At 45.7% G+C, this 26,781-nt stretch overlaps 1 protein-coding gene across 8 annotated transcripts in view; it reads left to right on the top strand.

The window, feature by feature from the left end:
• MBOAT2 (membrane bound glycerophospholipid O-acyltransferase 2) overlaps positions 1–26,781 on the top strand; it is a 133,868-nt gene that overhangs the window by 95,971 nt on the left and 11,116 nt on the right. For 7 of the 8 annotated variants that reach the window (XM_079110966.1, XM_079110967.1, XM_079110961.1 and 4 more), the window contains 6 exons: positions 2,769–2,824; positions 7,583–7,637; positions 13,457–13,640; positions 18,446–18,638; positions 22,953–23,056; positions 26,289–26,353. In XM_079110966.1, the coding sequence (XP_078967092.1) occupies positions 2,769–2,824; positions 7,583–7,637; positions 13,457–13,640; positions 18,446–18,638; positions 22,953–23,056; positions 26,289–26,353 (657 nt within the window). Of the gene's footprint in view, positions 1–413; positions 498–2,768; positions 2,825–7,582; positions 7,638–13,456; positions 13,641–18,445; positions 18,639–22,952; positions 23,057–26,288; positions 26,354–26,781 lie in introns of all 8 variants that reach the window. The other variant, XM_079110965.1, reaches the window with a different exon arrangement.

Genomic DNA, 26,781 nt, shown 5'->3' on the forward strand with positions numbered 1-26,781 from the left:
CGTGGTCCCTTGGCTCTGTGGTGTGTGCTGCGCCGGAGTCTTCTGCCCACCTGCAGCTCGCTCTGGACTGCAGGCAGCCCCTTCATCCCACAGTGACTTCCCTTTCTTACTCCCTCGAGGTCACTCGGTAGTGAGTTTGCCTTCTGCCCTTCTGCTCTTAGTCACCATCCCCCCGAAGACAGGGTGGGCCAGAGGCAGTTGGACCCATTTAAACCCAAAGGGAACGTTTGGGGCTGACAATCACCAGTAAAGGAAACAGAAACGACGATGAGACCGAGTGATAAACCAGGCCATATTTTGCACATCACGTGTCGGTTTCTGAAGGCACAGAGACGAGGCAGCGATCCTGCCATTGAGTAGTTCATGACTTTTTTGTGGTAACAGAAGTAAACGATCTTACTTTGGTATGACAGATGCTTTCAGTGATGACAGTGAACAGATGTGGAGGACTGTCACCGCCCGTAGCAGGAGAAACATCTCGACTGGACACCCAGCAGGTTCACTTCATTTTGTATTTTTACAATATTCCTTCACCTCATCTCTTGCGCCAGGCAGTGCTGTGTGCTGTAGGTTCAGTCACATGATATTTACCTTCCCCATCTCATGAACTTTGTATAGAGAGAGACTGCTGGGCGCAGTGGTGTACCCTGTAATCCAGCTACTCGGGAGGCTGAGACAGGAGGATTGCAAGTTTGAGGCCAGCCTGGCAATTGAGCAAGACCCTGGCTCACAATTTTTTAAAAAAGGACTACAGATGTGACTTTGTGTAGTCAGTCCCCAGTACCACCAAAAACATAAATAAGTAAAGGAAGAAGGGAGACACTTTATAACCAACCATCGTAATGTAATGAATACAAGAACTACGAACATGGAAGACACCCTGAAAGAAAGAGACAAGAAGCTGAGATGAAATGAAAGGTGTGTGCGTGTGAGAGAGAGAGAGAGTGTGAGTGCGCGCACATCTGTGCAGAGGGAGCTGTTTGACAGTGGTCCATTGGGCCTCTTGGACAGAGTGACTTAGGCTGAGACTCAAAGGAGGGGAGGCAGCTCTTGTGTAGCCCACGGGCAGGCAGCGCATTGCCTGAGCGACTGGAGTCCTCGGGTCTGCTCCCTGCCTTCGCTCCAGCTCTGTGAGGGAGCATGATTCTTGAAACCCACATGCATCCTGTACCATCTGTTCTCCCAGTTCAGCACAATATTCTGAGGTCCTGCATCCCCTGCACCTGGTGAAATGGAAGTTTCATGAAGGTGCAGAGAGCACAGGTGGGGACAGTGAAGGCAAACGTTCAGGAAGCCTGTGTCTGCTGAGCGTCTCACGTACGACACCTGAAAGCTTGACACGCCACTGAGTTGATGTAGATTTAGTAATCAGTTAATTATGTTTTAAGGTGACATGGGATTAGCCTTTAAGACTGAAATGACTTTCATGATTCACTGGTAAGCCAAACTAAGGGGAGGATTATGCAGGGTAAGAAAAGTGATGCTTTTCTCCCAGGGGGCTGTAAGTGGTGGGGCAGGTTTACGGTCCTTAAGGTCAGAAGGATGGTCTTGCAGAGCCCTGAAGGCAATGCGCCATTCAGAGGAGTGAGGGATTAGGTTGACTGAGGGGTGATTTCTGGGGAGTGTGTGGTCTAAATGTAAGAATCAGTTGTCGAGGAAACCAAGAAAAGTACCCTTCCTTAAGTCCTGGAGTTGCTTCCTCCCTGGCCTGTTAGGTGCAGAGGAAGAGCCTTGTGCTCAGAGGCCCTCGGTTTGTCTGCATTCTGGAGGTGGGACACCCTTGCCTCTGTGGGTGACATTGTGAGACAACGTGTCCTCTCTTGCCATGTTGAGAGACACCAGTTTTTGCCAAAGGTGACCAGCGACACTGGCTTGACTCTGCTCTGAGCAGTGAGATGGGAAGAGCAGATTCCCCCTGGTGGGGCCAGCTCCCTGCCCCTCCTGACTGGTGCAGGTGCGTCTGCTCGCTCTCTGCTGGGAGGATGCTATGAGAGGGGTAGTGCTCCAGGCCCGCAGGCACACAGGTTGCCTCCAAGCAAAACACGATTTTCCTGCCCCTCCTCCCTGCCCTTTCCAAAGTCAAATAACCTAAGGTTCAGTGCATCTGCAGTACTGGGGAGAACCCAGGCCCCCTGCTTGCCGGGCAAGCACGCCACCCCTGAGCCACACCCCCAGCCCCCTCCTGTGCTTCTGCTTCTTATGTAGCTGATTTTTTTTCTTTCCAAATTATCCATTTAATTAGAACACATAAAACGTGGGGGAAATGTTGCCGTTGTCTTGCTTGCAACTTGATTTTGAAGTCCTCTTTAAACAAGCTCGGGTCCCTGCGGCCAGCACGCCCTGCTTTTAGAGCGGAGGAGTGGCCAGCCGGTCTTCCTTCCTGTCTCCCGTGCTCTTGGCTCCCCACCTCTCTCACACCTTCCTTTTCTCCTCCTCCTCCGCCTCTTCCTCCTCTCCCAGGCCTGTGTGTTCGACCTTTCCATCCCGCCCCAGGGCTGAAGGCAGGGCTGGCAGTGGTGTGTTGAGGAGGTGCTGGGTCTCAAGAGGCAGGGGGTGTCTGAGGCCCTGCACTTGTGACCTCAGGGCCTCCTTTTCTGGGGCATGAAATGAAGAGGTAGGACCTGGTCACTGGCTCACAGACAGAAGACCCATGGGTTTGAAATCCGCATTGTGGTAGAAATGTCACAATTTTGCAGTCATATAAGAGGAATGCATGAACTCCCCTTGACCTTCCTCATTTAAACTTCCTGCCTTTTGTCTCGTCATAGCCCGATGATGATCATCACTCAGAAGATCACCAGTTTGGCTTACGAAATTCATGATGGTAAGAATTCTGAAATTAACTCTTCATTTCTGAAAATAGTCCCATTCGATTGGTCTTTTGCTTGAGATACCAGCCTGGTCTCTGCTCCCTGTGGAGCGCCAGCCCTGGGGGCGAGGTGGGTGTTGGAGGTCTTGGCTGCTGGAGTGGGCTGGCCTCCCTCGGGGCTTTGTTTTGCTCTGTGGGTTTGTTGGCAGTCCTGGGCATGGAACCCAGAGCTCCGCCGTGCCCGCAAGGGCTGTGCTGAAGCTGCTTCCCAGCCCTACCTGGAGTTTCAATTCAGTCCAGCAACAAAAAGTGAAGCCGCAGATCGAGTCTTCTGGTCCACATTAGCGACAATTTAAAATACAAAGGAAGGACTGTGGATGTAGCACCACACATAAATAAGTAAAGTAAAGGTATTGTGTCCACCTACAACTACAAGACCACGGAAAGAGACTTCTGGTCTAACTCCAAGTTCACTCATTTCATCTCCGCCTTAAATTTGTATTAGGATTTTTGTGTCCCCCCGCCCCCACTTTGTATTTGCAGTGCGTACGCACTTATTTACGTATGTTTTTAGTGTAGCACTTACATATTGTATTTCGAACGGACATGTAGCCATGGGAAATGACAACAGTCAGGACTCTGAATCATGAAATTTAGGGTCTGGTTTCTTTAGCGAGGGAAGGAGCATCCCTGTTGGAAGGCCACGCGGGGCGCTGCCGTGCCCACCGCAGCTAGCATTCCTCTCCTCAGCCTTGGCAAAGCTATGAGGAAAGGCAGGATGTGCCCCTTCTGTCCTTTTGCTACTAACAAGCAAAATTAGCTCCTTAGCTTTTTGGAAGAATGGAGGGAGAGAAGAGGTTACTTTTAAGAATCTCAAACACCTGTTTGATCAAGTGTACATGTTGAACAGCAGCCCTGCCTCTGCCTTCTCACATAGACACCTGAAGCAGAAGCAGCAGAACTGGCATCCAAGTCCCCATAGAGGCAGTGACACCTGAGGTAGAGATGATCTTGGAGAGTGGCACAGTCCTCTTCAGGTTTCTTGTGTAGATTCATCGTACGGTCCATTTTGGAGGGTTTTTCCATGGTTATAGCTGATTTTTATTGTCTCACAGTTCTTACATCCTGAACAGTGAAGTGGGCAGGACTCTCCAGACCCAGGAACTAAACCAGTCATGAACCTTTAAGTTATCTTTAGGTGCTGAGACTTCGGAGTCCTGCTGATGACAAATGGAGCCCAGGATCCGGAAGGAAAATGTAGGAAAGTCATGGATCAGGGATCTAGTTTTATTGGTTTAGAAGCACTTGATGATATACATTTAACTCAGCTAAAAAAGTACAGCAGAACCTTACTTTGTGACCTGTTCTTTCAAATAGTTTTAAATGGAGTTGTTTCTTTGGAACAATTTAGATCTTGTTTAGCCTTGGCTAGTGGAAGAGTTCAACTTCAAAGTGGTGACTCCTGCAGTTTGCCTTGGTTCGTCTCCCGGTCTCTCAGACTGGCCCTGCCACATCCATACCTGCCACTTGATGCTCACGGGGGCTGGGGGGTGGCCCTCAGCAGTCTTACAAAGGAGGGCCTCCTCATCTGTGTGTCAGGGACCCCCAGCCCACACTGGGTGATGCATGCAGCTCAGCATGTCATTGAATTTACGCCTGATGTTTGCTACAGTGAAGATTCCAGGCAAAGTTGGTAAAAGACAAAAGGACTTGTAGTGTCGTCTGGAGGAAGAGGCACAGGTTTCCAGGAGTCCCCAGTGAAGTTCCAGAGGATGTGCTGAGTCCCCAGCCGCAGTCACAGCAATTCCGAGGAGTGTGTTCTGCCCGGAGTTCGCCAGTGATTCAGCACCCAGAGCTTTTCCAGGCCTCTCACGTAGGCACCCAGAGGGTGAGCAGGGCTAAACCAGTCTTGTTGGCACAAACTGTCAAGCATGAGCAACACTTATCCCCGCCCCCACGCCGCCTTTAGGTACTGGGTATTGAACTCAGGGGCACTTTGCCACTGAGCCACATTCCCCAGACCTTTTTTAGTTTTTGTTTTGAGACAGGGTCTTGCTAAGTGATGTATGGCTTCATTAGCTAAGTCTGGCCTCAGACTTGTGATCCTTCTGCTTCAGCCTCCCAAGTCGCTGGAATTACAGGCATGCACCACTGCACCTGGCAAAAAAGAACATTTGTATGGGTGTGGGAACTGTTTGCCAGCTAAGTGCCCACCTTAGCCATGGGTCAACCTTCTTACCAGCAGGCCTTCAAAGGACAGCAGGCTCAGCCTGTGGGCTTCCTCTGCTTGTCCTGGACACTCCTGTGGCTGCAGCCACAGCGCAGTGCTCACACAAGCAGCTTCAGGAAGCAGGTGCTCTTCGGTCTTGGAAACTTCTAGGCATGGTTTTGAGACATCTCATCACCCTCTCAGAATCAGGCCTCCCTCCCTCCCCTTCTGGTTTTGAAGTGTGTGTAGGGCACAGCTGAGGCCTCAGGGTGGACGATGGGAAGTAGTAGTAGTGTGTTATCCTGAAGTCTGGCTTGTTGCCTGGTTGTAGGAGTGTGTGACTTGCTTTCTCTGGCACCTCATGGGAGGACCAAAGCGTAGCTCGGGCTTGTGCCTGATGTGGGAGGGTGGGGAGCCTTGTCCTATCAGATGCTGGGCTGCATGATTTGTACTTGGTTTGACTTCTGGCTTTAAAAACTAATGTCTTGTCTTTAATCTGTTTCTGGTCATTCTATTTTAAATACCCAAATTCTGAACAGAGAGGGGAGGCTGAGTTTGTTGTACAGGGAAACTTGTAACAGAATTGTTCTATGAAAATCTCCTTCAAGCTCCATGCTACTTTCCTTGGCTCATTTACTACTCAAAAGTGATAATAGCCTGTGTGGTCAGGAAGGCAGACTAAACTGATCAGAAGCCCACCCATACCAAAGGCTTGGAAATGCTGATTCAAACAGTGAAAAGATTGGTTACAGGGCGCCTAGCTCGGCCTCATAATGGAGCTATTAACATGGTCCATTTCTGGTAAAAGGAATGTGACCCCTTCCCACAGAATGTTAAGCTGTTTTCCTAAAAAGTACTTATCTTCATTTCTAGAGAGACCACCTTGGTTTCTTTTTGTTTTTAAGAAAATGATGAATAGCAATATTTCTGACGTGGGGAAAGAAAGCAGAATTTGTAGAAGTCCCAGTAATCTTCCTCTGGGCTTCTTCCTGACTACCCTTTACCTTTCTCTTGTCTTCAGTTTTAGTTTTTTTTTTTTTTTTCCTTCTGATTACAAAAAGTAGGTGTATGTTCAATGAAGGAAATTTGAAAATACTAACAAGTTCAAAGAAAAGAATAATGATCCTTTGTGTCTCTCTCCCCAAAGCTCCTCAGCCAGAGCTGCTTTTTACTAATGTTTTCCAGTTAGGAAACCTGATTTTCTTTTTATATAATTGTCAAAAGTCTATGTACAAGTATTTGCCCGTTCCCTAATTGTTGTATACATAGGTAGTTTCTTTCTTTCTTTCTTTTTTCTATTATGTATAAGGCTGTGATGATTCTTGGTACATTTCAGATCACATCTTTGATTATTTCCTTTGCTTAGAGTCCTTTGGTTAGAGTCTGAAAACAAAAATTCTAAGTGTTTTTCTCTGCTGGTGGAGAGGAAGCTGATATGGGTTCTTCTTAGTTCATTTATTTACTTATACTCTTTCTTCCTACCAGAATATAAGTGCTGCAGAAGCAGGGAATTCCTTTTCCTCTGCTTTTACCCCTAGCATAGTTCCTGGGGTGTTTAAAGACAGTAACAATTTTCTTCTCATCTTTGTTTTGTATACATACATAATAACAAAAATGTGTCACATAATTGAGATCGTGTTATGATCACATTTTCATTGTTAATGAAATTGCTTTTAAATCCGTCATGATTAATCACGAAAGTAGCATTTTATGCATTAATCGAATGCTTGCTTCTTTTGTGGTTTGTTTTCATGTTTGTCTGCCTTGATGTTTTTTAGTTGGTTTGGTTGGGATTTTTAGGGGGATGTTAGCATTGTATCATATTTGCTGCAAATATTTCCTAAGTCTGTTATTTGCCTCTTAATTTAGTCCCCCTTGGGTCTTTAAATTGGATTTAGGGTATATATTTTTTAAAGGTTAGGGATCCTAGTAAATTTATAGGTAGTCATAGCAATAACCTCCTGTTTGGGAAGAATAAATATACATTTGAACATGAAGTATTTGAGTTCAGTTTCCATTCATTGGAGTCATGTGGAGTAAGGGAATTATTCCTTGCTTTACTGATGTTTAGTTATTTAAATCATCAATCATTAAAAAAAAATAAAGTCCCCTTTTTTGAAAAGTCATAGCATTTACTGTTAAGAATTAATACATTTGTAAGTTTAAAAAGTACTAGCATGGGCTGGGGAGATAGCTCAGTCGGTAGAGTGCTTGCCTTGCAAGCACAAGGCCCTGGGTTCGAACCCCAGCACCGCAAAAAAAAAAAAAAAAAAAAAGTACTAGCATTTTGGAAATTTTTAAATTTAACAACAATTTTCTTCATAGAGCAGTCATATTAGTGGCTTTGTTTCCTGACAATGTGCTGTTTATCTTACACAGACCTGGATGTGTTGGATTACATGATGGTCCTTTCACATGATTGAAACTGTTGCCATGAGAAAGAAAGGGACAATTGTTAAATTGAGAATATAGCATGAATTTCAAGTGATGTAAGTGTGAGTGGGGAAAAATGCCATTCTTGTGAGAATTCATAATTGATAAAATTACCAATTTTTGTTTCTCAGGGATGTTTCGAAAAGATGAAGAACTGACTCCATCACAGAGGGGCTTGGCTGTAAGGTATGTGTCTCTGTTTTATGTCCTGCCAGGTTCATGGGCCACCTCTGCCTAGGACAGTGGGCCACTCATGTGGCCAAGGCTTCTTGATCCTTCTAGATGTGCCTAGTTCAGGAAGGCCCAGGCTGCCTCCCTCTCCTACCTCCCTGCCACTAAGACCTTGCCCTGTGAGACTAGCTCCCCTAGACCCTTGCCTGGGTATTCATGGAGTGGACAAGGAGGCCATCTGCCAAGTTTTTGTCTCTGGGACTCTTGAGTTCCTTTAAGGCAGGATGATAGTATGTCACCCATGTAGTAGGTACTGGTCATAGTTGTAGCCACCATTCTTAGCCACCATCGATAGCGGGCATTGGGCTGAGACCAGAATATCTCAGTACAGCACACAGATGCCATGTTTTGAAGTAATAGAGACCCCATTCCAGCCTTGCTTATTGTTACTTGAGGAATTCATTTTGGCATAGGTTGCTTCTTCATTTGGTACCAATACCCTGAAGGGTAATCTAAAGAATAGCTTAATGTCTGGCAAGGTCTTTCTCAGTCTAATATAATCAGAGATCAGATACTCATTTTAGTTAAAGAAAAAATTCCTGTGGAGTACTTGTTCTTAAATCTGCAACTGATAAGTACACATCTTCTAGAAGAATGAGATGATATTTGTGGCAGTAGTTAGTTCACCTTTGATCTCAAGGAGCACACCTTAGGTTTCTTCTAATGTTTCTTCCACCTTTAAAAATGTTCTATTTTGTGGATAAAGAGATTGTGATATATTTACACAATGGAATATTTCTTGGCCTTAAAGAAGAATGAAATTATGGCATTTGCCAATAAATGGATGGAACTAGAGAACATCATACAAAGCAAAATAAGTTAGTCCCAAAGAACCAAAGGCCAAATGTTTTCTCTGATATGCAGATGCTAATTCACAATAAGGGTGGGGGACTAGGGAAGAATAGAGGTGCTTCGGATTAGACAGGGGAGTGAAGGGGGGAGAAGAGGTGTGGGGTAGGAAGGACAGTAGAGTGAATCAGACATTATCACCCTGTGCGCATATATGATCATATGACCAGTGTGAATCTACATTGTGTACATTTGAAAAAATGAGGAGTTATACTCCATTTATATATGCTGTGTCAAAATACATTCTACTGTCATGTATAACTAATTAGAACAAATAAAAAAAAGAAAAGTATATATCAGCATAAAAAAATTGTTGTGTTTTGATATTCTCTTTTTGTTACCAGTTCATAGCCTCTTGAGTGTGCTGACTGATGGAGGGTTAATGGATCTGGTTCTTCAACCTTTCCACGTTCTTGGTCCAGTGTTCCTCTGCTCTGTTTCCCCTTTCCATCTCGAATAGCCACCTGGCAGATCCCCAAACCTAGTTAAATTCAGCTCTCCACCTGCCTGAACAGTGGAGGGAAGCTGAGTGGAAACATTGCACTGTAGCTACTGTGGGTTGAATTTGCTACCCCAGGTTTCAAGTACCAGCCTTGCTGTCGCCAGCAGTATTGCTGCGTTTCCATAGTTCCCTCACTCTCTTGCAACAGTGTACAGTCTCCTTTCTCCCCGTACTTCCAAATTTCATTTTATCGGAGGAAATAAAAGCAACTCTACTTCATTCTGCAATCCCAAAGCCTCCCAGATGGGCTGGGAATGTGGCTCAGTAGAACTCTGGGCTAGCATGGGTGAGGGCTCCATCCTCAGCACCACAGAAACAGCAACAACAAAGACAAACAGAAGCAGTACCCCATTAACCTGTCCAAACCCGCCATAAAGTCTCTACTTCTTTGCTTGTGCCAAGTATCCAGTGGCTGTAACCCACGTTTCCTTCTGCACGGCTCTGCGCTCTTCCTCCTTTCTCTTCTCCCGGTGTGGGCTCATCCCCACCACTAGCAGCAGAGGCTTGCTTCTTGCATTTTTCTTCAGCACCTGGCCCCTTTCCCTGCTTCTTGGATTTTTCTTCAGCACCGGGCCCTTTCCCTCTCCTGCCCCTGCAGACAGGTTTTTTACCCCATTCTTTCCAGGTCGCCCTTAGTCTTAGCACATTTCATTGGTGCCCGCTGACCCCTGACTGTGAGATGTTTTTCTTGCCAGCTGTCCAGGGTACTGCATCTTTGGGTTTTCCTCTTCCATCCCTGTCCCTTGGTTGCTGAGTGCACTGCCCTGCTGTGAACGCCTGGTGTACTCCCAGGTGCAGACCTGAACGTCTTGGTTTCCCGGGTGTCCACACGCAGCCCAGCTTCTTCACGCACACTCTGCATGCTGCTGTCTCTCCTGAGCCCCAGCCTGGTATGCCCACTGTCATTTCCACCAGCAGCTGGTGCTGGTAGCTGGTGCTGGTAGCATGTTCAACGCAGAACTCTCGATTCTGCCCTCCTTCCTTCCCCACCCATCTGGTTCTCACCTGTGGTTAATCACAGTCCCCTCTATCACTGGTGGCTTAGGGGGATGTGAGCAGACTCCCGATTTCTTACCACAAATCTGCTCTGCCAGCCCTTTTGAGCCGACCACACCTCACATTCCCACTGCTGTCTGCGCAGCCCAGACCCTCGTGTCCGCTTGGCAGGCTCCCCCTTTCCTAACTCATCTCCCTGTTTTCCTTCCTGCCCTCTGTAGCTTCCTTTCCTTCTAGTGGCCAGAGACCCTTTTCACGTGCTTTGGGTTCTGTTAGTGCCTTCCTGATAAACCTCCAGTGACTTCCACGTGACTTAGAATTCACTTTCAGATGCCCGACCACAGCGCGTGAGGCCCAGCGGGAACCCAGAGCTCTGCCACGCGCTTTTTTCTTTCCCGGTGCTGGGGATCGAACCCAGGCCCTTGCACATGCTAGGCAAGTGCTCTCTCACTGAGCCACAGCCCTAGCCCTGTTTATATTTTTTATTTTGAGACAGGGTCTTGCCAAGTTGCTAAATCTGGCCTCAAACTTGGTGTTCTCCTGCCTCAGCCTTCCAGGTCACTGGGATTACAGGTGCACACCACCAGGCCTGGCTTCAACTCTACAGACCACGCATTAAAAATTGCTTCCCTCCGTCCCTTCACTTTGTAGCCCTTGGCATGTCCTTGATTTTCTTCATAATGTATGTTACTGTCAGATGTTACACAGCATATTTATTTTAATTGTCACTCTCCCTGTCACCTGAAAACCTATCACCTAAGTAGTGCTTTACTAAGGAGAGTGGTTCTGCCCCCAGAGACATTTGACGAGGTCTAGAGGCATTTTGAATTGTCTCAACTGGGGAGGGGTGGTGTTACTGACCTCAGGTGGGTACAGGCTAAGGATGCTGTCGGACATTCTAAGTGCACAGGACAGTCCCCACAACAGGAAACTATTGTCAAAAGTGTCTGTGATTCTGAGGCTGAGAAATCCTAACCTGAGACCACACATAGTTGATACCAAGTCAATATTGATGGAATGAAAGAGCGAATATTTGATTTAATATCATGAAGAAGTATTACAGTTAGGCTTAAGTCCTCATTTTAATAGCAGAGATTATGTCAGTACATAAAATTACTTGTTCACTGTGACATTTGAGCCACAGTTATTTCAGCAAGTTTCCCAGTTAAGCATTATCTCCTGCCTTGCAAATTTTGAGACAGCAGTGTGGCTTGGTGAGTGAGCCGTGCTCTGGCCACCTGACCCAGGTTTGTCTGGAAAGGATCAATGAGGAGAGTAGAGCTGTGTGGCCCGAGGACATGGACCGCTCTTATTCCATGAGATTGCAGGTGCCTGTCCAGTGTTTGGTGCGGTGAGAGAGCATTTTGGGTTGACATTACATAGGAAGAGCCAACAGTGAATCTGCTGGAAACATTCTTACCCATCAGCTTTGAACTTTGAAGGGAAAATATTTGAGGTTCCAGCTACTGGGCTGGGATTGTGACTCAGTGGTGGAGCACTTGCCTAGCATGCATGAGGCACTAGGTTCCATCCTCAGCTCCGCATACAAAACTAAACAAAATACAGTTCAGAGAAAAACAAAGCTGAAATTCTGTTTTAAAAAATGATTCCATATACTTAAATGTAGAAAAATAATTCTGAAAAAATTAGAAAAGGAGCTTTGACTTTTCACCTCAACAGTGCCAGGGGGCAGGATGTATTGTGTTGTTCGTTGATTATTTTTAAGTAAACATAACACACACACGCTCCTCTTGTCCAGAGTGTGTTTTTAAGAGAGAGCTTGTTGTATTTAGAGAAAAGGATTATAGCATGTTCAAGAACACTGTTCCGTTCCTCCCAGGTTCTTCTTTTCATTTGCTGTGGTTTGTAATTGGCCGGCAGCAAGCAGTAGAACTGGTGTTAAGAAATAAACACACAGGTCCCTTACTCATTTGTGTGAGAACGTGTAGTCTGAAGTCGTCTGCACTGACCACTTGTCTTTACCCTGCGTTCACAATGAGAAGCAGGATGCTTGGTAGACTTTGGGTACCACGCGTCATTTGGATAGACCTCAAGGCAATGAAAGAAAAATGTTTTCAGATGCTCTGGACCCCTTTGCCTCGTGGACCCTACGGCAGCCCATCAGATCCCACAGCCCACTGACAGAACTGACGAAGGGTACACCCCAGCGCCCCCATGCCCCTGTTGCCCCTGCCTGGTGGTGCTGCTCCTGCCCTTGCCGCTGTGTGTGGGCAGGAGCGAGAGTGATACTTCGGCAACCCTGCTGTGACTTTCCTCTCATTCACAGTGAAATCTGTGGTTCCTACCCTGGCTTAGGAGGCAGGCCCCACATCCCACCTTAGCTCTATGCCTTTGTCCCCAGGTCAGTCTGTTCCAGCCTGTGGTCTTGCTGCCGGGCATGCCCTGCTCAGGGGTGCACTGTTTATTGTCGCCTGTACCTGGAATCCTCATCCTCAACATTCACACACCTCCTCTCGCTTCTTTCTGGTTTCTTCCCCAAATGTGCCTTACCAGTGAGGCCTTTTAAGACTTATTTTTATTTTTACTTTTTTTGTACTCAGGATTAAATCCAAGGATGCACTACCACTGAGCTACATCCCCAGTCCTTTCTATTTTGTTTTTTTGTTTGTTTGTTTGTTTTTGAGTCAGGGTCTCACTTAGTTGCTCAGGGTCTTGCTAATTTGCTGAGACTGCCTCTGAACTCACCATCCTCCTGCCTCAGCCTCCCGAGTTGCTGAAATTATAGGTGTGCACCAGTGTACCCAGCCTCTGACTACTGCTACTACTTCTTTTTTCTTTTTTCTTTTTTTTTTTTTAAGATTTTTTAGTTGTTGATGGACTATTTATTTATTTATTTATATGCAGTGCTGAGAATTGAACCCAGTACCTCACACATGCTAGGCAAGCACTCTACCACTGAGCCACAACCCCAGCCCCTGACTTCTTAATATAATAAAATACCACCTTCTCTTTGGAGCACTTAGCATTTCTGGAAATATTATATGCATGTGTTTCATTATCTGTTTTCTGTGACTGGTAAGTAGGCTCCATGATACAGAATTTCTGTCTCATTTACTGATGTATCTGAAGACACTGGAGCATGCTGGGCACATACTGGTAGTTTGTTGAATGAGTGAGCAAGTGACCAGGAATAGATGACCCTTTATGCCTGTCATGTCTGTCTTAGGTTTCTTTCTTAGTGAGAAATCTAAGTAGAAATGTAGTTGCTAATACAGGTGTTCATAGAAACTAATTGAGAAACACTGTCGGGCATTATCACATCCCAGTCTTTTAAGGTCTTACTGTGTGGGTGCAGGGAATTAAAGCTGCTTTTATTGTGAACATGGTAAAAACAGAAGTAGATGCTCTTATTCCTGTGAAATCTTCTGAATGGTTTCATCTCACAAGTTGCGTCTTTTCCTTGCAGGCGCATGCCGAGCCTCTTGGAGTATGTAAGTTACAACTGTAACTTCATGGGTATCCTGGCAGGCCCCCTCTGCTCTTACAAGGACTACATTACCTTCATTGAAGGCAGGTCATACCACATGACACAGTCAAGCGAAAACGGAAAAGAAGAGGTGCAGTATGAAAGAACAGAGCCATCTCCAAACGTAAGACCATGAGGGTATCTGGAGCCTTTATAAAAACATGTTCGTTCATCTTATTAAAAATGATGTTTTCACATTTTGAATTTCCCTATTTCATTGAGTTTTTCAAAATGAATGATTCTTCACACTATATACACCAAGTAGTGGTGCCTTATAGAAATGCAGCCATGATTAGAGAACAGAACCTGTGTGCCGAGTCCCTTAGTGAGAATTGTGTAGCGTACAGAGTTGGTGTTTTACCTGTGAGCCCTCCCTGTGGTCTGGACCTGGCTCATTTTCCAGGCTGCTTCCTTAGCCTTGCGGTATGATCCGCACGTAGGGAACACTGTTCTCCTTTACTTTCCTGCTTTATCCCTCCTCTTCCTAATTGTTGCCAGTTAAAATCTTGTTCCTTTTTAAATGCCTGCCTCACACATCGTCTTTTCCATAAAGCTCTTTCTGGTTCCTGCAGTGAAGCAATACTAATAACCAATACTAATGACCAGGCTCTGGTGAAGCCCCTCATTGGTCGCTGCTCCTGCAGGCAGTCCCGGGAGGTGTCGGCTGTCCTCGCTGCCTTTGGGGAGAGAACTGACATCATGGCTTTCCTGGGTTGGCAGGAGGAGAACTGGAATTCAGACCCAAGCAGCCTGGCTCTGGAGTCTGTACTAAATTGCCTCCCAACTGAACACAGTTTTCCGTCCTTTGAACTGCAGTGGGGTTTGGACTGCATACTGCTTTTTAAAGAACACTCTGAGCTCCCGGCTTCCTGTATGCTGTTTCCATCGCATTTGATCTGAGTGTTCCCTGAGGAATAACAGGCCAATCAGAAAGTTGGTGTGACGCGGTGAGGGGCTCCATGCTTCCTCTGCAGGTGGCTTGCAGCAGGGCTCACCGCCTTTGCTCTGCAAAGCTACCGTCCTGCGTGTGTGCAGGCGGCAGAGTGATTGCAAAGCTGTGGATTCTTTTGTAAGTCCTTTTGTACCGTAGGGCTCATTGTGTTTCATGCCAGAAGGATGTTTTTGTTTTCATATTTTTCATTACTGGTTAAGTATTAATTGAGAAATGCCAGATCAAACTAGGTTGGATTTAGACTTGAAATTGTAGTCTCTTCCATTGAGTATTCATATGTCCAGGCTGAGAGTTAATCCTTCAGAGGCCTCACTTCTATAACAAAGTAAAGGTAATTACAGTTGGCCTTTGAGATCTGAGGGTTCTGTATCCACAGATTGAACCAGAAATATTTTTTAATTGCATCTGCATTGAGCATGTCCAGACTTGTCGTCATTCCCTAATCAATGCAGCATGACAGCTGTTTTCCTAGCACCTTGTAGTAGCTATTACTACTGCAAGGTGCACATGGGAGGACAAGCATAGTCTGTATGCAAATATCACACCATTATATACAAGGGGCTTGTGCATCGGCGGGTTGTGGTATTTGGGATGAGTCCTGGAACCAGTTCCCAGTGGACATTGAGGGACAACTGTACAGACAACTCCTATAAATTTAATGGAACACTGAAAGGAGAAAGAAAACCTGGGGTCGAGATGCAGGACCCTTAGTGACAGGTTCAGCTTGTCTTCCCCACTTTAGGGAGAATATAACTTTGTAAAACGAACTTTGTAAAATAACTTTGCAAGTAACTTTGTAAAATATTCAAAAATACCAAGAGCTATAAACATGAGTGTAGTGGTGAATCAAACCCAACAAAGAATAAACCAGGTTTGTATCACCTCTCTTATTTGTGTGGAATTTGCTCTTATAAAATGTTGCTTTCCTCTTTTGAGCTGTAGACATTATAATCAGAAGTTGTTGACAGTGGCAAATGTTGTTTAAAAATTTACCTCATTTTAATATATTTTATGTAAATTCCATAGGCATATGGTTTACAAAGTCAAATAGCAGTAGTTACTTGTAAATCCCTCAAAGCTGCATTTGGAAGCACTGTACCTCAGTGGGCTATGCAGACTCTTAAGGTCCAAGGCAGGATAGTCAAGTAGCCAGTTGCTTTGGTTGCTCCTCCCAGTTGTCTGTCTGCATTAGTTAATGTAGGACCAAAGTAACAATTTAAACGAAGTGGACATTTATCTCATTGGACAGCTTGGCTGTCAGCCGTCTGTGGATGTTGTGGCAGCCCACAGGCCTGGGGACCCAGGCTCCCTTTGCTCACATCCCTTGACCATGATCAATAATTGCATAGCTTTCCTTGGCTGCAAGAGGCTGAGAGGTGTGTCTTGGGCTAGACTAACTGTGCCTAAGTGCCAGTTCTTCTGTGAAGAGGATGGCTCCCAGGCAACACTGGCCTGTCCATCGTGATGTCTGTAGGCCTTTGCTCTGGGACTATTTGGTTTCTAGAGTGAGATCCCCGTCTTCTGTGCCTCACAGGCTTGACTGGTGGTCACTGGAGGGGTGCAGGGTGCAGGAGAGGGGTAGAGGGTGCCCCTCAGGAGGTGGACTTTCTCCGGGCTCTCCACTTCCATTCCAGCACCTTGCCCAGCCCACACCAGACCGTCCCTAAGCCTGGATCTCTCCAGCCTCCTGCTATAAAGATGGAGGGGCGTCCGCCTCCCTAAGATACGGCCTCTCCTATGTGTAAATCAGGTGTCTGTGGTGGCAGTATGCACACACAACACACTCCCCCTCACAAAGCAGGGTAGCTGGAGAAACTGGCCAGAGCTGCCTTCCAGGAGCTCCTCTCCCAGGTTTAGGCCTCCTCCTCTTCCCCAGCTTTTCAAAGATACTTGACCGATTGATCCCTTTTGGGGGTTCTTACTGGTATGTATGCCTCTTGGAAGTTGAGATCACATCTGTGTTACTTTAATTTTCTTCCTTTTAAAAAAAAAAAAAACCTGAGATCTTGCCCATGGTTCAACGGACACAGTATTCCAGACCTCATTTTCAGGCTGATGTATGGGGTCATTCATCTCATCCGGCTTCATTTTCAGTTTCAGTTTTTCTCTTTTTAAAAATGTTTTCATGCAAAAGTATAGGTAAGCTATTTGGAGAGAGTGTGAAGACAGAGTGCTCTAGCTGAGTGTGATGGTGCACACCTGGAATCCCAGCTACTTGGGAGACAGGCAGTAGGATTTCATGTTAAGAGGCCAGGGCAACTTAGCAAGATCCCATCTCAAAAAAATAAAAGGGCTGGGGATGTAGCTTAGTGTAGGGTGCTTGCCGAGCATGTGCAGGGTCTTAGGTTTAGTTCCCAGTACACACAGGTGCAGCAAGGAACCCTTGAGCCCTCAGTACTAAGGGACAACTAAGAATAAAATAGTTTTTTGAGAACTGCAATGAATCTAGCACATGATTTGACTCTTGCCTTTGAGTCATTCTCTTGGCGTTGTTACACAAAGTATTAAAATATAGATGTTCTTTTATAAATTACTTGATTTGAATTTTATCTGACCGTTTGGAGTAGAGAGCACTCTAACTCTGGGTATTCTGTTAGACATTTCTCAATTTGGATGTAGCCTTTTCTTTTTTCCACTTGGGTCTCCATGACCTGAATCATCTCTTTTATACTGAATGAGGTTGAAATATCCTGGCCTTATAAAAATACAGAAATAGTATGAGTTGTAAAACCACAGAACACCAAGAGGGCTGGGGTGTAGTTCAGTGGTAGAGTACTTGCCTAGCAAGTTCTGGGCCCTGGATCTCATCCCTAATGATGCCAAAAATTTTTTTTTTCAGTGTTAAAGAGATGTGTATATTTTTATTATAGAAGTAATGTTCATGAAATGCCTAGAGCTTGGAAAGTATATGAAGCACAATGGAATATGCATATGTGTATATATACATCCAAACGTACACGCATTGTATGTGTGGTATGTATGTAGAAAAAAGACATAAGTGGAGAAAGAAAAGGCTGTATCTAATAAAGGAATGTCTAACAGAATATATGGATTTAGAGTGCTCTGTGCTTTAAAAAGCCAAATAAAATTCAAATTAAGTAATTTATAAAAGAACATGTGTATTTTAATACTTCTTTTTTTTTTTTGGCACTGGGAATTGAGCCCTGGGGTGCTTAACCACTGAGCCCTGTTTTGTATGTTTTTTTTAGAGACTTAGAGTTTGCTGAGTTGCTTAGAGGCTCAATAAGTTGCTGAGGCTGACTGAATTCTGCATCCTCCTGCCTCAGCCTCCTGAGCTGCTGGGATTACAGGTGTGCACCGCTGTGACCAAGCTTATATTTTAATACTTTTTATAACAAATGCCAAAAGAATGGCTCAGGCAAGAGTCAAGCATCTGTGTCCATATGCTTGTCTATATATATTTGTGTGTAGACACACAAATACACACAATTTAAAAACAGAAGAGAACTGGAGGGAGAAAGCTGTGGTGTCAACCTCCATGTGCCCTGTCCCCGTCCCACTCCCATCCCAGATGCAGCCAGGTCTGTACCTCAGCCAGCCCGCCTCCCAGAAAGCCTGCAGGTGTTTCTTAGTGTGGAAATGAATTTAGCAATTTGTGATTCCAAATAACATACTTTAATATCAATTTTAACTTTCATATTAAAATCAAACATTATTAGTGTTAATATTTTTCGGTATCCATTTACATTCACATCTTTAGCCTTGTTCATGCTTTTAGATTTTTTGATTCCCTGAAAGTTCTGAAAACACAAATCGATGTTCTAGTCCAGGTTGTGGTTGTGTTCCTGCTGCCTCCTGTGGGCATGGGGCTCCTGAAACCCTGCGTGCCGGGCAGCTCCCGATGTAGGGCCGGGAGCACTTGTGCTGGTGCTGGGTGAGGATGTGTGTCAGTGGTAGCACATAAGAGCTCCTCGGCGGGTCTGGACCAGGTGTGACTCTCGCTTCACACCTTGCAGGGGGCCGTTGTTCAGAAGCTCCTGGTGTGTGGGCTCTCCCTGCTCTTGCACTTGACCATCTCCAGCACGTTGCCCGTGGAGTACAACATCGACGAGGGCTTTCGAGCCACAGCTTCATGGCCGACCAAGGTTACCTATCTCTATATGTCGCTACTAGCTGCCAGACCTAAGTACTATTTTGCATGGACCTTAGGTAAGTGTGAATCGACTCTTCTGTTTCTGTGTTGAAGTGTATCTTACCGCTAATCATGAGGGGTACCCTCGTTTATTTGTTTTGTTTTGTGATGGGACTTCTATGTGTTGCCCAGATTGGCTTTAAACTCCTAAACTCAAGCTGCCTCCTGCCTCCACCTCCCCAGCAACTGGGCCTACAGGCACACCAACCATACCTGGCTCAAGAGTACCCTCTTGAGGATGTATAGTTAAACACCAATTAGAAAAATGGGAGTTGTCTGTGTAGATGACGGAAACCCTCTACCTACTATAGGGATATCCTAAAAACTGGGTCCAGGCCATTTTATAAGGTAAAAATCAGTGAATTATTGAAGTGATGTATTTATTAAATGCCTATTGAATGCTAGATTCTGTGGTAGCTACAATATGTATAAACAGTTGCTCCCCTCAAGATACTTATCATCTAATATGATTGCCATGTGATACCTAATCTAAATAGACCGTTAACCATATGATAAGGACTTCATCAGCAAAGTGAACAAAATTATGTTGGTACACTGAGAAGAGGTTGTTGGTTATGTCTGACAGGTGAAGCAGGTATTAGAGACAAGATAGCACTTGGTTGTGGTTTTAAGATTGAATGGGATTTCAGCATGTGAAAAATGGCTAGTTTTACGTTCATGAGCAAGAGCTGTGGAAGTGCCTAAGCTTTGACAGGTGTAGCTGGGGCCATGCAGGAAGGAAGAAACGGGGAGAAACAGTGCTTCCCAAGGCCCTGTCACCCTGCCCGAACAGAACCCGATGGGCTGACGGCCTGATGCTCCTGTCTTGGTGGGTAGACGAAGTGGAGATGCGTGTCACAAGACAAATCGGAACCTCTTGGATAAGTGTCGTCTTGTATCGACCCACTAGATTAGACGCTCTGTTCTCGAGACTCATCTGCCTTGTGTTTGGTATTTGGTGACTGAGTGACCCCCTGAAGAAGCACATCAGCCAAGTGAGGCTGGGACCAGGCCGGGGACTGGCCTTTACCACGTGCTTCATTTCGTTTTCAGTGAAACACAGTTTGGGACTGAAATCCCTGCTTTTGGTCTTCCAGACGGAAGCATCGTTAAAAGTGATGGTACCTGGCAATTTAATTGCCAATTAAAATATAACGTTACCTCCTGTGAATTCTAAACTAAGGTATCTTTAAGAATTGAAGATTTTTTATTCTAACCAATTTAAACATCAGTAATGCCAAATGAGATGCTTGACGATATTTATACACCTGCTGTTCTACTTAAAGAGAGGACTCCAGGTTCAGGCCAGCCTCCACAACTTAGTGAGACCCTGTTTCAGAACAAAGAGGACTGGGAATGGAGCTCAGTGATAGTACCATCAAAAATAAAGAAATAAAAATTATCTCCTTAAACTGAGACTGAATTTCCCCATAGACACTTAGTGTTTTTTGGGTGACATTAAGAAATGCATGAGAAGGCCAGACACGGTGGCCCAGGCCTGTAGTCCCAGCACCATGGGAGGCCAGGACAGGGGGATCGAAAGTTCAAGACCCATGTGGGCAATTTAGCAAGACCATCTCCAGTTCAAAGAATGGAAAGGGCTGGGGTGTAGCGCCACTGAACGTATTTGCCTAGCACATGGGGCTTGGGGTACAGTCCCCAGTACCACACACGGATGCGAGAAAAACAGGCTTATTACTAATTATTTCTTTGCTGATTGTGACAATTAGAAGATTCCTAAGGTTGTCTGATTCCCCTACCCCAATATTTGGTTTGAAAAACCAGGAAAAGGTGAGTTAATTTCTTTTTCCCAGTTCCTCTTTATGGAAATAAACAGAACAATTTGAAATTGAACTACATTCAAAGAATTTTTGCTGTGCCGGTTATAAGGCTATTCAGTTCAACAAGTGCTTGAACTTTGTAGTGTACTGTACTGGTAGGTACTACTACTGATGGTTAACATCTGCATTCTAAGTTGCAATTTCAGATCAGGCAAGGAGCAGAATGAGGCTCACTTCAGCACCTGGGTGTGCCCATCCCTGGTCCCCACAGCCTTTTTTAAAAACTGTCCCTTGGTTCTTAAATTGGGGTTCAGTGATATCTGGATGTCCAAGGTGTTTACAGAAATCTTAAGAGTTCCAAAATCATCCTTTAATTTAGTTTTTGCATTTTTATCATAGTTTTTAAAAGAATAATAAATCATGTGGGTAATTACTTTGCTGGGTTCTTGTGGATATATGTTTTTGAATTCCGTTTCTTTGATATGAAATGGCTACCTTGACAGTACTGTTAAATTTTTTATTTCAAGGTTTCTCAAAATAGGAATCAGACTTCTAGATTTCCCACCTTTATGGCCCTGCCCTCTTCTTACCCCTTCAAATGAATGATTTCTTGGAATCTGAGCAGTGTTTTGCCTTTAACTCAAGTTGGCACAGCACTGATAGTCCATGTAAGGACAAGTCTGAGTTCATGCCAGTGGTCGGGTCCGTGGAATCACAGGTCACTCACCTTGCCTTCCTGGAACCTCAGGCCTTCCTGGGAGACAGGCCCAGCTCTTGTTGGGGGTCTGAGTAAAGGGAGGCCACACCTGCAGTTTGATCTCTGGGCCAGTCTCCATCCGAGTTGCTTCTGGATGGCAGAGGCCAGAAAAGATGGCAGGAGTGAGCAAGTTGGGAACCAGGGGTGGCGGCCTGTGGGCGTGCTGCTGTGCTGGATTCTACTTTGTTAAAGTGAGCATTGCTATATTGGTAGGCTTACTGAAAGGCTCACACTTCCTTGACCAAAGGCTGCTGGGTTCTTTAACCCTGATGGAAGGATCAGTCTTATGCATTTGTTCTTTTTTCCTCATAAGTGTAATTTTTAAAAATCCTGTTTGATCTACTAAAACACTAATAAGGAATAACACAACTCAGGATATCCATATGCATATTCATATTCTTTTGTTTTGGGTTTAGTGGATTTCAGTTTACTCTTTGGTTGTATTAGAAACAGCATAAATTACAAACTTTTCAGTTGATCAGGAAAGGGATTATTTGAGGAAGAACTTCAAGCAGGTATGTAAATCAAAGATGACTAATTGAGCATTGTGGTTAAAAGGATTAGAAAACAAATTTTGGAGACATAGAGTGGATTCTAGTGAACCAAGAAAGGAGAAAGTTGAAATGAAGACACTATGCCTCACCTATATATTCTTATTCATAATAAAGGGCAAATATGTATCTAAAAGAGCTGGTGGTCTCAGGGTGGAGCATTCCCTAGCAGCTGTGGCTGAGTGCTCTGGGCTGTGTTCCAGGAAGTATTCTGGTGCTGCAGTTATGTTCCACACACATGGGCAGGAGACGCCGTTGGTGCCCGCTGCTCTTACTGCACCTGCCCTTCACTTGTCGCCGCCCGCCGCAACAATTGCGCGGGTATTTATCGGAGGTGGACTGGAAATAAACTACTTCTATTCCTGTGCTGCTTCCTTGCTTGTTTGCTTATTCTCTAGCTTATAGAGGAAAAAAGAGGCTTGCTTGATTTTAGAGAAAGAGAGGCTTTGAGAGAAAGATAGGCCTTGCTCATAGAGGAAGTTTTAGAGAAAGACAGGCTTCTATGCTTACCAGAGATCTGACGCACATTAGAGGTGCGTCCTACATCCTGTGAACTAGGTGCTATCTATCTACGACCTAGAGTTGTGTTCTCAGTTCTCCGCTCTTACGATCTGCCTTCTGCTGCTGCCTGCTTCTCTCTGCTAGCTGCTCCTCCTAGCTGCTGCTTCTTACTGCTGCTTCTTCTCTCTGCTAGCTGCTGCTCCTTGCCTTCTGCCTACTGCCCGCTTATATTCCCTCCAGGAGGCGGAGGGTGGGGCCACGCCAGTTGAGATCAGGCGAGGAGCCAGCTGCCCTATCACAGCAAAGGTCAAAGCGAGCAGGCCCAAGCAGGAGCACTCGGGAACACCTGTGCACGTGTTGTGTGCGGGACTTAATTGAATACCGCCAATGATAAATCACCTGGGTGTGCTTATGTTAATTAACCTCCTCACTGCCATGTGATCAAAGCAACCTCCAGCTGGCCGCCAGTCGCCATCCTGGCGCAGCCCACATGGCTCAGCCCCCAACATTCACTCATGCTTCATGGGTGATGTTTTGTTGACTAATCAGATTGCCCTTTTTGTGGTAGTTATTTTCCTTGTATGTGATGTTTCTAACCTTCCTAAAAATTAGAATAAATCTGTTTCTACAGTTTAAGAATAAAGGACACATAAAAGGATAACACACACCTGGGAGAATATGGTGAATTACTACAAAGGTTCTTAATACTTTTCTTTTTTTTTCTTTTTAACTTTGCTACAGCTGATGCTATTAACAATGCTGCAGGCTTTGGTTTCAGAGGATACGACAGAAATGGAGCAGCTCATTGGGACTTGATTTCCAATTTGAGAATTCAGCAAATAGAGGTGAGTAAGTCATTAAGGACCTATCATGTGGAACTTGAAGCACCGTAGTTTGCTTTCACAGGCTTTGACGTGCTGCCCCTCATATTGAAGGGTTTTTAATAATAATAACACTCATTCTGTCACTCTCCCTGCGTTTACTGATGACCAACCCTGTGCCCCAGGCCCCAAGGAACCAGTGAGTAAGATAGTTACGGTGTGGGTCTTCTGTCAGTGCCGTCCGGTTTCTGATCAGAGATGGCTTGGCAGGTAGTGTTCCTAAGACTGGGGCTTATTTTGGTGCAGGTGTCTCGGGGACAGCAGAGTTAAGCAGGAGACAGCCAGGTACTCTAGGTAGAAGAGCAGCTTGAGAGTGAGAAGTTGGGGCAGCCGTGAGGCCTGCTTGTGCTCAAGGTGTGCAAGACCAGGCAGGCCAAGCACAGCCTCAGACCTTATCAAGGGTTTTGAACTTTCTTGCAAGAGCAGGGATGGAGTGCTGCTGGTGTGTTACATGGGCAACGAGTGAGCCGCAACCGTAGGATCCAGCCTGTGGAACTTGTTGTCCTCAACAGGCAAGGATCTATTGGGAGGATGCTGGTGACCTAAACTAGGATACCACCAGAGGGAGTGGAAAGAAAGAAGCTTTCGGAGAACCGTGTGAGAGACTCGGCAGAACTTGGTGTTGACTTGGAACCAGCAGAGAGACGAGGTGCAAGTCGAGGCAGCTGTCTGTTCTAAGCAGCTGGGGTCATGGTGATGCTTCTCACCAAGAAACAAAGATGCAGAGGAAGAAAGATAATGTGTGTAAATTTCAGACTCACTGAGTTGTCCAGCAGGCTAACAAATGGTCAGTCGACAGAGACACCTGAACCCAGAATTGTAATTTGGGAATTCACAGTATGTAGCGGTTGAAGCCCTGGGGGAAACTAAGAGAGTGGCCAGGAGAGAACGCTGAGAGAAGAGGAGATGTGGGTCCTAAAGGAGCACCATGAGGCCAGGCAAGGAAGGCCACTGGGGAAGAGCAGCCAAGGAGAGGAGGAAAACCCAGAGCAGATGTTTTGCCAGCCTGTGAAAAGCATTGTCCAAATAGGAGAGATTGCCAAGACTTCAGGTAAAAGGTCAATGGGGAGCTTTATAAAAATGGCCCAGACCTGACGCACCCAGGAGCCTTGTCATTCCTAGACGTGAGCAGAAGGCACAGAGTGCTGCAGCGAGCCCCAGGGGAGCAGAGCGCTGGCCTGGGGAAGCTGCCCAAGGTAATGAACCCTGAGTGGGGCCACTGGGTCTTTCTAAATGTAGAGGAATGCAGAATAGGGAGGCCGTCAACTATCAGGTCCAGAACTAGGAAATTTCATAGGGCACATGACCCGTGGGGTTTTTTGTTTTTGTTTTTGTTTTTACAAATTAGTGGCATGGAAAAAGTAGAGGGTAGGAGAGGATATTACAGATTAAAAGAGACTGTGGCCTGCCACACCGTATAAATCCAAAATGTGTATTAAATGATGGTAAGTCATTATTAGAGCGGGGTGTGCTAGGTGGTAGGTATGTGTAGCCCCACCTGCTTGGGATGCTGAGGCAGGAGGATTGCTTGAGCCCAGGAGTTTGAGGCTGTCTTAAAAAAGAAAAATTACTATTAATTTTGTTAGATCTGATAATGGCTTCTAAAATGTCCTTGTTGGGCATAAATTTTGCATCATTTACAAGTGAAATGAAATTGTAGTAATTGTTTCGACATATTCTTACTAATGTCAGGAATAAAAGTGGAGAGGAGAAGGGAAGATGGATGGGTCCTGTGCAGCCGGGGACACGGGCTTGGTGGTGGTCCAGCCCCTGTGTGTCACCTGCCTGCGGCGCCTTCCCTGCACTGTGCTCCCTGTCTTCCCCGGGAGGCGCCAGTGCAGCAGACACACTGTGTGTGCTTGTGGCTTATACGTAGAAGGGTGGGATTCATGCAGCCCACCTGGACCAGCTTTCCTCCTCCTGCATGGAGGAGAGGAAGGAAAGCTTCGGCTCTCCCCAGGGAGTGCAGGTCAGCTCTGCAGAGTGTCCCTGAGGGGCCACGTGGCATGGGACAGACAAGAGCCCACCGCTGTGTTTTTGTTAAGGATGGTTTCAGGAATGGGCAAATAGGACAGGGGCACGAGTCTGGTGACACAACTTTCAGAGTTAGAGTGTGTCATCTTGAGGGAGGTGCCTGGGTGGGTAGCAGGTGATGGAGGGAACTTTTGGTTTCATTGTGATTTGTTTTAAAATGGAGAGAGCAAAGCATATTTAATTAGCAACGAGGAGAAGGTTTGAAGCAGGAAAGTGTGCACACAGTAGGAGGAGAGAGACAGAGATACGGTCCCTCACTTGTGGGAGGGACTTGTGAGGTGGGGAGAGGCGGCGTGAGGTGGACCTGAAGACCCAGGATGGAGGAGGGTGAGCGTGCATGCAGGGGGTGGCTCCGAGTGGTCCACATCTGTGGAGGGAGGCAGGCCATCTCTCCTGAGGGAGCAGGAGGTGACAGGACAAGAGACAAGGGATCTCTTGAGTAGTGGGTTGGAGCATAGAAGCTGCTGATACTCTGGTGTTTGCTTTTAGAGTGCAGAGCCGTTATTCTGGAGACGGGAATGCTCCCTGCCCTTCCCCGCTTGGCTGGCCGCTGTGCCTGTGGGAAGGAGGCAGCTTGCTGTTGGGGGCTGGGTTGTCCTGGGCAGGCAGCTTGAAAGGAACAGAGACGAAGGCCTCAAGGGTTCTGATATGACAGTAGTAAATAGTGGACCGCGGAGTCTAAATGGTAGAAGGCTGGTGATGTAGCTCAGAGGTAGAGTGCACCTCGTGTGCAGGAGGCCCTTGATTCAGTCCCCAACACCACCAAACATAAATGTTAATTAAAACAAAAGCGCACATAATCTTCCTCTCCCACTTCACCCAGACAACTGCAGGGGTTGGGCACGAAAAAGATGATGGGTAGGGACGCCAGCGTTGGTGTGGACGTGTCTGTGGTGTACTCCAGCAGGACTCTCTTTGTAGTAGTTTCATGGCAAGCTTTGGAAATGTTGACATTCAGGAGAAATAGAATTCATTTGTTCACTCCCAACGATAAACTCCTTTCAAGAATGATGTTATTACTATGTTAGAAAAATAGCATCGAGGGATGAAGAATCCTTTGCTACTATAATTGTGAAGAAGTTTTAAGTTTTTTACTTTATTTAAAGTAATATTTAAAGCTTCATTGTTTTGTTGGCCAAAGAAAAAGTTCTTTGTTTTTCAGATGTCAACAAGTTTCAAGATGTTTCTTGATAATTGGAATATCCAGACAGCTCTTTGGCTCAAAAGGTATGTTCCTTCAAGAACATCTTTAGATGTATTTTGGCGTCTAGTACTTGAAGTTGAACTTCTTCAAGTTCACGTTCTTAACTAAATTAACAGTGTGTTGAGTGACATTGTGGCCTTGGCGTTAACCCAGGAAACAGTTAGTACCCACCACACTGGGGCACTACCAGATCAGGATGGTTGGGCTTGAGTCACGGGTCTCTATCATGGCCTCCTCAGCCTCCAGGCCTCTGCCAGTGTCCTCGGTGACTCTGCTGCCATCCCCAGAGATGTGGTTTTAAAGAAAGTGTGTACAGCTTCTCTACCCGTGCCCCAGATTTTCTGGAGTAGTTCCAGTTTGACTATTTCAGTTCAACAGATCTTTATGTGTTAGGCACAGGATTCAAAGATGGGTAAGACGAAGACCCAGTCCCCACAGAGGTCCCAGAGCA

This window comes from Sciurus vulgaris (genome assembly GCF_902686455.1).
Source record: "Sciurus vulgaris genome assembly, chromosome: 14".
NCBI classification, from domain to species: Eukaryota; Metazoa; Chordata; class Mammalia; order Rodentia; family Sciuridae; genus Sciurus; species Sciurus vulgaris.